Genomic DNA, 10,529 nt, shown 5'->3' with positions numbered 1-10,529 from the left:
TAGGAATGTCTAAAACTCATACAGGATGACTCTCCGCATAAACAAACATGGTCTTTCAATAGGGGTTGCTATAAGGGAAAAACTGTACCCAACAAAAAATACTACGTGTATTTCCAACAGCTGGAAACACAACACAGACATCTTTTGTTAAAAGCATTCCATAGAACCTTTAGCGCTGAATCGAGTTTGTCGACAGAACAAATGAAAATTAGTATATTTAGTGGCCTGATCTTATTTTAGGGGGCAGGAAGTAATGGGCAGAAGTTTAAAGTCGGAGGAGATAAAGCAAGAGTGTCGAACTCTAGTATCTCAAGCTGCTCAAGTGGTCACAATTATGCAGGAATTGTTTTCAAAATTGTAGACCAAGTCTAGGAAACCCAAATAGGGCAGTTAAAATCTGATTTCCCGAAGAGGGGAGAAATAAACAGGAACAGAGGAAACCAGGGCTGCTTTTAAAAAGACAGGGAACACTGGAAGGAGCTAAGCAAGCTCAGACAGGATCTGCCCTGCTTTCAAAGACGCAAGTGAAACTAAGATCAAGTGGGAAATAAATTTAAACGACTAAGTTTTTTATCAAGAAAGTTTAATTATCATTCAGAAAAAATTGAGTGGATAACTTTCTCTGAAAAAATATATTGACTCTGTGTGGGCTGCAGTTGTTACACAGCAGGGACGAGACGGCCTGAAAGTCCCGTGACCTGACTTTCTGGTTGGATAACGACACCAAGTCCCATTTCCAGTCTGATTATAAAGATATATGTGGCCCAAAGAGGCTGAGATTATATAAATACAAAACAAGACAGGCAAAAAGCAGTAAGCTAGGGCATGCACCGGGTGCTAGGAGAAAAACCTCACAAATACCCCAGGTGGCAACAGGGAACATGGAGCTGGAATTTGAAGTTCTTCAGTCATCTTTGTCTTTTGCTCCGTGCTTGAGGATGCGTGTGAACTCGATGTAGTTGAAATTGCCCTTTTTGTCAATGGGGGCCTCCCTGTAGAGCTCATCCACTTCCTCATCTGTGAAGCGATCGCCCATGGTTGTCAGCAGCTCCCTCAGGTAATCCTCCTGGATGGTGCCTGGAGAGTAAGGAGTAGAGGATCAGAGCACACATACCCACCGCACAGTCATGTATTTTCACGGGCCTGCGACCCTAACAGAGAGACAACCCGCTGCTCATGGCGTTCCTCTGCTGCCTGCCTGTCCCACATCCTTCCTGTTGGCTTGGTGTTCAGCAAGAGGCTATACAAATTGTACAAGCCAATAGTAGTCACCAGTTACCTGACATTTTCATAAAATCCTCCTGTCAAAAAGAATGGAATTACTCACAAAACAGAAGCAGGATCCTGTGTTAGCCCTCATTTCTTTCTAGTACTGGCAGTTTTAAAGAACCCCTCAAGTAATTTGTATGCACAATGATTAAGAAACCTTAATATACTATAGGTGGAAAAGAAGTGAAACAGATTAATCACAAAGCAAAAGAGAACAGACTCTGACAATTTCCTGGGTGTGAAATTTAATACACTAAGAATACATTTTCCACAAAGCGAGATCGACAAACAAAATGAGATTAAAGAAACTCCAATCCTATATTTTTAAAGAAGGTCCCTAAAATCTTAGATGGGTAGCTTTGTAGAAATACATCATTAACTCCAGCCAACTCACTTGATTGGCACATGAATTAGCTATGGTTGGGAGTAAGCACACAACTAAAATATACCCCCACGCATGTGTCAGGCGAGAGACACAAGTGAAGAACTTGGTGCATGGAAAGAGGAGCCAGGAAAGAGTCTACAAGTCACATTCACATGCTCGTGTGTGCCTCTTTTGTGGCTGACGGCCATATGTGAAAAGATGACTATGCTATGGGGAGCCTGAAAGCTAGAGCGAGGAGACCAGGCTTATACCAGCTGGCCCTGCCAACCACGGGCATTTAAGACTAGCCTATGTAGTAATGTCGGCAATCAGAGGGCGTCTTCCCTCTCTACACACACTGGCCGAGACACAAAGTAGAAAACTTAGAAAATATGTCCCATATGCTTTCTCCCCTACTTTTGTCAAAGGACCAGGCATTCCAATAGTTAACACTGTTAGTTTTAGTGGTTTGTTTTTGGGGATATAGTCTTCTATATCCCAAAGCCATGATTCTAGACTCAGCTTCCTGAGCGCTGGGCTTACAGGCTCTAGTCTTGCAGCACAGCGCCTAGCGCTTCCTTCTTCTCAGTCAGCTGCATGCCAGCAGCATGCTGGGCGCTAACTACCCATCTCATCCCCCATTTCATCCTCATAACAGCCCTGCTAGGTAAGGTATTGCCAGTCTCATCAAAAATAAAAACAGAACCTTACCAAAGTAATCTGCCCAAATACACAGCTATCACACAGCAGAAGAGGAACCTGAAAGCTGCTCACCTGACTGATACCAGAGTCTAAGTTCTTCTTGCCATATTTTAATATAGAGGTTAGATAGCAATTCTGGAGTTGAGAGATCCCTGACAGGCAAACACAGGACACCACTGTGTTTAGAGCGGTCTAGAGCAATTTACCAGGCTGCTCTGGTCAGTCACTCACTTAACATAGTACTGACAGCCAGGACCTTGGGGCAATTAACCTTTAAGTCAAAGAAGCTGCAAATTTAACCAACAAACTTCTGAAAACGACTTATACTAAGGAGCCCAGAAAAAGTCTACAAAAGTCAACACTCGCACACTCACGTGGGGAGGAGTAAGGCGAGTGACAAGCACACAAAAGAAAGCTGCAGAGAAAACCTTCAAAAAGTGCTAACTCACCACACTGTGTATCTTGTTACATAACTAAAACAGCATTGAGATTAAGTCACCCCGACTTACCTGTTGCTTCCTCATCAAAGCAAGCGAAGGCGTTTCGGATGACATCCTCGGGATCTGTGCCATTCAGCTTCTCTCCAAACATGGTGAGGAACATGGTGAAGTTGATGGGGCCCGGGGCCTCGTTCATCATGGCATCCAGATATTCATCAGTTGGATTTTTTCCTAAACAAAAGGAGCCATATTCATAACTACATTATGCAATACACCAACTCTTAATCACGGTACACAGCCTAGCGGGAAATGAAACCACTATATTGTTTGCTATTTGGGTTCATGATAGCAGAACAAGGGGAAGTTCAGAGATCTACAACAAATATGTAATATTCCAGTGAGATGGCGGAAGGATTAATACTGCTTTTAATCAAGATCTCTCGCTTTCTCTTTATAAGGATTTAGTTTAAATTATGTTTGTATGTCTGTGGGTACATGCACAAGGGTGCAGGTGCCCAGAGAATCCTCCTGCAGCTGGAGTCACAGGTGGTTATGAGCTACTGAATGTGGGTGCTGGGAACCCAACTCAAGTCCTCTGAAAGAGCTGTATGCACTCACTTTCTCAAACAGCACCCACATGCCTGCATGCACACACAGCCCTTCAGCCCAACCCTGAGACAGGCACAGGTGTCTGAGTGTGCCCCAGTGGAAAACACTGCTCCAAAATCAATCACTTAGACGGACTCCATAGAGCTTTAAGAATCACGAAAAAATGAAGGAAATCCTAGCAAATACATCAACACTGTAAGTGAACATTACCCATTGAAGCGAGCATGTCATGCAAGTCCTCCTTGTCGATGAAGCCATCCCGGTTCTGGTCGATCATGTTGAAGGCCTCTTTGAACTCTTGGATCTGGGACTGGTCAAACATGGCAAACACATTGGATGTTGCGCGCTGAGGGCGCTTCTTGGTGGTCTTGGTCTTTGCCCTTTTGCTCGACATGGTGGTGGTTAAATCCTAATTAAGAAAGAATTCAAGGGAAATAAAATCAGTATCTAGGATTACTAAGTATAAATAACAGAGATTAACAAAGATAAGTGGAATTGTCCTTTTATCAGTTGGCATGTTTCAGTGGGGTAACACAATTGTGTCAAGATTTCTAGCCATTCAGGACTATCACCCCAACAACCACACTAAAAGAGAAAAGCCAGTCTTCAGTTTTGAATTCATTCACTCTTAAAGTTGAAAGACTTTTATAAAAGGACCATCACTTCCAATCCCACAAACATCAAGTCAAAGTTGACAGCACATCAAGGTTATATACAAACCCCTAGTACTACCATAGAGCCTAACAACAAAAGAAAAATAAAATCCAAGGAGGTGCGTGCATGCGTGCGCACAAGAGAGAGAAAAAAGCCCTTAGATACCCAGGAAACAGTGGCAGTTCTTACACACCAGCACTGCAGGTTTGCTAGGAGAGACTAACTAGTGTTCCAAAGCCTAGCCTCCTGTAGCTCAAGCCATCAGAGAAAGAACGACCAATGGAAGAGGTCTTCCCTTCCAACCTCTACTGACAGGTGCTATTCTTCCATTCAGAGAACATTTCAGATTGCACCCTCATTTCTGGATTCAGCGTCGTTTAAGAACATTTTGCTGAAAGGCTAACATAAAGGCATAGAAACTGAAGTTAATTCACCAGGAGTTAAGTCTTACAGACTGTACTTTATACAGACCTGCTCTGCACTCAATACCCGGTACAGCTAAGGCTTCTCTTTTGAAATCAGAGTACAAGCTGTAAGCAATTCCGTTTAAAGAACACCTTAAGATCATAGATACTATCTTTGCTCTCTACTTATCCCTGTCAAACTTAAAAGAACATCTAATACATAAAATGAAAATATTTTTCCTGTGAACATGCAACTTTAACAGCACTTTAAAATGATTGAAGTGGAAAACCCCCTAGTTATCAGATAATCAAATTCTAGCATACCATTCTTCAGGGATGAGGTGGAGACGACAGCCCGCAGAGTCCTGATCAGCAAGCCTAAGCCACTGCTGAGTTATATTCCTCCAGGCAGGGCTAAAACAGTGACTACTGACTCCACTCTGACCAAGATAACAGTTTTAAAGCTTACGTTCTGAAAACAACATTTAGCCATGATGCAGCAAAGCACCATGCCCTTGCGCTAAAAATAAGTCTGTGGACTGCAAAGAATGAACCGCTACCTAGATTCCAGCACCCAAAGTGACCTCTAGAATGTTTCCTATGAGGTAAAAAAACAAAAATAAAAAAATAAAAAGTTAGTTTTTACATTCTTTCCTTGACCGCACCGCACCATCAGATCAAAAACAGCTATGGAAACATCAGAACAGCTCTGCTCACGCGGCTCCCTATGTAAATCTGGTTTCAGGTTTTCGTAGGAAATCCTTAAACAGATGGTCAGTCACAGATCCAATCCATCTGCATGTAGGCAGTATAGCAGCATGTCTTTGGGAAGATGCCACACACAGCACAGAAATGATATAGTCCCAAATTTCCTACTTTTATTTCTCCTTTAGGAGACTGTCTTTTACAACCTACTTGAAAGCATTCGTAAATTCGTATTTTCACTATGGAGGCGTATGTCTCATTTACTACACAAAGTTGCATTCTTTCCCCCATCTAAATGGCTACTGGCAGGTATGACGGGATGTGCCTTTTAAAAGCCCTCACGAACTCCGGTGAGTGGCACATGTTTACCAGTCCACAGCTCTTCACTATGTTAGCATGGTCTACCTTTGCGAGCAAAAATCATCTTCAAAAATAGCCTGTTTGCATGACAACATTGTTTCCCTTCCCCCAATGACACAGGAATGTCAGTTATGTTAAGAACAGAAAAACTGATGAGAATCACAGTCAAATGGCTGCAGAGGTGGATTTTTACTCTATAAAATCTCACAGAAAACTAAATTTGATGAGTGCAATCTTAAAATTCCTTTATTAAAAATGCTTAACATGTTAAAAGTAATATGTATGTAACCTTTAAGACTATATTTCTTATTATTTAAACCATGCATTTAAAAATTAGTAAATGCACTCTTTCCGTTCCCGGCCGCCACAGCGAAAGGAGATGCTGCCATGTCTGCGCATGTGCAATGGATAGTGGTTTGGAACTGCTCCAGCTCCCTGATCAAGAGGAATAAGAGAATGTACAGCAATCTGCAGGCCAGCAACTCCTGCTACAACTGGCTGACTCACAGCAAGACTATGGAGTGCAGGCTGTGGCTGGGGGCAAAGAGGTCACGGTGGTCATGAATCCCAGATCTTGTCAGCTAAAACCAGACACTTCTTACGTAAGGACCACCATCAACAAGAATGTATGGCCACCCTCAGCAAACCAGGCACATGATCCAAAAGAACAGATACGCACTTAATCTGGGCATGGCGGCCATCCCCAGGGCCAGTGTCATTCTGACAAGCCAGAAGAAGCCTGTGGTGGCGAAGAGGAAAGGGACAGCCCCACCAGAGTTCCTGAGCCCCACACCCCAGAAGCAACAGAATCCACTGACTTTTTCAACCACCAAAACATTAGTAAATGCATCACAAAACAATCAAAAAGAAATTTTTTTTTGTTTTTTGGTGTTTTATTTAGCATTAACAATAGCTTCACCCAGAACTTTAGCTCATCCCGTGCTTAATTCGAATGACTGTATTAGGACCAGCTAATTATATTAATGCATATCAGATGTTATTAGCATTGAACAATAGTCAAAAGTTAAAAATGTAAAGTACATAAGTGACCTATCTCAAAGAAGTTAAAATATAGTTGGAGAGGCAACTATAAAGAAATGCAATGATTAGTTCAATTTATGAAATGAACTACATATACTTCAGAGGTATGACTCTCAAGCTAAAACAATGCATAAAAATAATGAAATAATGAAGCCGGGAATGGTGGTACATTCCTTTCATCCCAACATCGGGGAGGCAGATACAGGTGGATCGAGGACAGCCAAGGATACATAGTAAGACCTTGTCTAAAACAAACAAACCGGAGGGGAGGCTAAATAACCCTGTGCTTTATCAGTTGGAAATTATAAACTTCCTTTATAATCAAGAGTCAGATGTTTCATCTTAATTCAAGCAGTTAATTCTGTCCAAATCCGATAACGTAACGTTGAGCAAGTTACTCCCTGGGCCTCAACTTTTTCAAGGAGATGAGACTGATTCTCCAGAAACTTGGAGCTTCACAGCCGTGGGATGCTCAATTACACATCTATACAAAACAATAGAAACTATTTATTAGTTTCACACCAAACCACAAGCATGGCTGGAATAAACTTAGGTAAAGGGATCACCTGGAGAAAGGTGCTATGATCTCAAAGAGATAATTGGCAGAATTGGTAGAACTCTCTTTGCTGTGGTTCTAAGACACTATTCTACTGTCTCCAAAAGTGAAGGTGTAAAACACAATTCTCATGCTAGCTTAAAAAGTTAGAGCAAAATGAAATTGCAAATATTTTACAATCACAGTGACTATTTTTTATTTAGGGTGCATGAGAGGAACACGTGAGATCCTCCTCACTTTGGAAGCCTTGGGAAAGATCTTTGGGGTGAAACTTGAAAAGCAGGGAAATTTGCAGACTGGCCTAGAGAACACACGAGGGTTTCAAAGCATCAGAAAGAGAAAGAAGGCAGTCGAAAGTGGTCAGGACAATCTGACTTACATATGGAAAGGCGTATAATGTTTTAAGCTAAGTTAACAGTGCTTCAGCAATGACTAATATGGGGAGGGTTGTTTTTTGCAGTTCTGGGAATGAATCCTCAGGCCTCACACACGCTCGGTAAGCACTCGACTACCGAGCTACATTCCCAGCACGAGTGATTTTGTGCGTTAGTTTGCTAAGATGGGAGTCCATGCTTAAGGAAGACATCAGACTATGAAGACATGGGAAAACAAAAGACAGATCGTCAGAGAGGCTTTCTATACATACCAGATTTTTCAGGATCTTTAGAAATGTAGAATTTATTACTAAAGCTGGGTGTGGCGGTTCACAACTAGGTATATAATCCTAGCACTTGAAGCAGGACCATCTCAAGTTCTAGGCTAGCCTGGGCCATAGTGAGGCTCTTTCCATAACAACAACAGAGCTGCCTGTGAAACCTATGAAGTGGGACCAATCAATACTAGATTATACATGAGATTGCCTAAGTTAAAATAGCAGGATCTCACAGCTCCTAAACCGGTAACACACGTAAAAGAGAAAAATCCTTTAAAGAATATCTAAAACAAGCATAGTTAGGAAAGTTATATTAAAATACCTTTTAATGAAAAACCCTTAAAACTGGGTGATACATCCTTTGGAAAACTCCCATCTCAGAACCTCATAGTGTGCTATAAGACCTAGGTATTTGGCCTGCTTCAAACTCCAGATCAAATCTGTCTCATTTAATCAGTGTCATTTGTTTCCAAGATAAGATTTTTGGGTGTGTGTGGGCAAATTCAGTATTTGAAGGTATATTTTCAAATCGGGTATTTCAGTCCCAAGGAGAGCCAAGTTTTCATTTCTCAGGCACATTTCCAGCTGAGAATCGATTCAAATCTCCCAGACAGCCACACCTAAGAAGTCTGAGCACTTTTTAAAACGTCAATTAGTTGTCAGGATTGACTTGTCAACTACGTCTCACTTTTGAAGATAAAATGCTTTTCTATTTAATCCTTATCAAGGGCCATTCAGAAAAAGAAAATATCAGCAATTTTAGTAGACTCGCTTTTTTCACCTTTTGAAATTTAACTTCTTTTGCATTTAAGAAGTTAAAATCTTAAACGATCGATCTCTAAAGATCTATTTTTTACATATCTACTGGACGACTCTAACTAAAAATACTCTGTAAAGTCGACTTAGTACCCTCGAGAGGCCAATGTAACCCCAATCTCTCCTCCCTGTTCAAACATCACTCAAAGAAAAAGTTCTAATTAGAGGAGCGCACACTGAGCTGCTAAATTTGAATGGGTTCTTCCTACTAAACACGTAGCCGCACAGCTGCAACAACAGCTGCAGAGGGCGGCTGTGCAACGCTTTTATCTGCAAACTCTCTGGAAAGTTTACGTTAGCAACCAAACATAGTTTCGGAGTCAGCTCTGTGGGGCTCCGGTTTCTCGGGCCCAGGCGTGTGGCGCCAGCGACCTAAGCATCATCTTCTAAGCTCCAAGTTTGGCAAACAGAGCAGTTTGCATCCCGGCCGTCCCGGCAGCCCCAGCCGGAGGCTTTCCTGCCCACAGCCGCCCGCGATCACGCAGGCACACCTGCCCAGGTGTGCTCCCCGCTTTCCCCTCGCTTCCCGCCGTCCCGCGGGGACGCCTTCTCGGGACGGGCCACGCACGCCCCGAGGCCAGCTCCACTCACCCTGCCCAGCCGCGAGAATCGAGGGTGTCTCGGCGATGCTCTGCCTGCCGCTCTCACCGACTTAACAACTATCCAGCAGTCCCAGAACGGCCACTTCCGGCCTCCGCCAGCAAACCGGAAGGAAGCCTAGCCACCATTCCCACCGCCTTCGTGGGCCGGCACCGCCGGGAGGGGACCCCAGGGAACATGCCCGAGCGGTTGGCGGGCGCACGGCGCCCACGGGCAGCACAGAGCGAGGAACTTAGAACTGAGAGGGTTGTGTAGAGGATCTCTTGTTCGAATTACTGACTCTTCGCCTTTTTCGTGTCTCTTCTGGAATTGCGATCGTCTCCCCCCTTCCTCCTGCAGATGGTTGCGTCCGTCCCGCCGCTTTCCTTCGCCCGCATTCCAGAGCACGGCGAGGGGCGGGGATCCCGGCTCAAGTCCTTGTAGGGGAATCGCGAAGGGACGCGGGGCCGCACGTGACTGGATCGGCTCCGCCCCCGAGCGCCGGCGGCGCGGTCCCGGCTGGAATGCGCCTGTGCAGGAAGTTCGCGTGAATCAGCGTCTGGGTCAGCACCTCAGGCTCCGCTCGGCGCGGAGAGGGCGTGTGCGAACCATTTGGAAAGTTGCGAAGTGGCCTTTTATGGAGTACCTCACTCTCCACGTGGGAGGGAACACTGAGCCTTCAGGGCCCCGTTGTCTCTTTGGTCCAGATTCTTCCCTCGCCCAAAAAAAGTTCCTTGGAACTTCCTGCAAGAGTCCCCTTTAGCCCCGATGGTGACTCCTGCTCCACCCATCGCTCGAGGGTGACTTGGTGAAATAGGACTAAGTGCCGGACCCAGTTACCCCCCAGGTCTCCTTTACGTGAGTTGGCGGCCAGCGATGGTTCTGGTTAAAGGGAAAGGGAAAGCCTCCAGGACCGCTTCTGGAGGCTGTACCAGCTCGGACCCAGAAGCAGATCGCGATCCAGGGGAGACCAAAGCAGTTCTAGAGTTCCTTCTCATCTCCAGAGCTCTGTCGCTTGACCCAGGAAAACGATGGCGCTGTTCTAAATAATACGTGTTAAATAGTCCTAAGACCAGCTCTTTTCTTCATGGAACTCATGTGATATGGTTTAAAGTTAACTCAGAGGTAAAGCCACTGAAGAAAATAAAAGCCCTAGTCCTATAGGTGACAGAAACAAAATTTCCCTCCCTTCTTTGATAATATGAATCATTTTGGAGTGCTAACTAAAAATACAAATAATTGAGTAATTCATTCCCAGCTCCCTGAATCAAGACCGTCAACAGCAGGTTCTGGGGAGTCAAGGGCTTAAGGGGTCTAGCATGACTTTTTGGGAAAGTTGGGCACACAGCTGGTGGCAAGCCGTGACAGTGCAAAGGAG

General features: G+C 44.2%; 1 protein-coding gene across 2 annotated transcripts; it reads right to left on the bottom strand.

Moving 5' to 3' along the window:
• Positions 1-613: 613 nt before the first annotated feature.
• On the bottom strand, positions 614-9,322 carry LOC125401558 (myosin regulatory light polypeptide 9). Of its 2 annotated transcripts, none has more exons than XM_087902392.1 (4): positions 9,164-9,322; positions 3,595-3,793; positions 2,845-3,006; positions 614-1,077 (listed from the first exon to the last, which is right to left on the bottom strand). In XM_087902392.1, exons 2-4 carry the CDS (start codon positions 3,776-3,778, stop codon positions 905-907), a joined length of 519 nt encoding a protein of 172 aa, XP_087758518.1. In that variant the 5' UTR covers positions 3,779-3,793; positions 9,164-9,322; the 3' UTR covers positions 614-904. The 2 variants fall into 2 exon arrangements, with proteins under 2 accessions (XP_087758518.1, XP_087758517.1); XM_087902391.1 differs by lacking the exon at positions 9,164-9,322 and adding an exon at positions 4,767-4,917.
• Positions 9,323-10,529: the final 1,207 nt, after the last annotated feature.

The sequence above is a fragment of the Myodes glareolus genome, chromosome 27, assembly GCF_982192425.1.
Source record: "Myodes glareolus chromosome 27, mMyoGla1.1, whole genome shotgun sequence".
Taxonomy (NCBI): Eukaryota; Metazoa; Chordata; class Mammalia; order Rodentia; family Cricetidae; genus Myodes; species Myodes glareolus.
The sequence above is the reverse complement of the archived record's forward strand: the minus strand, read 5'-3'. Positions and strand labels throughout refer to the sequence as shown.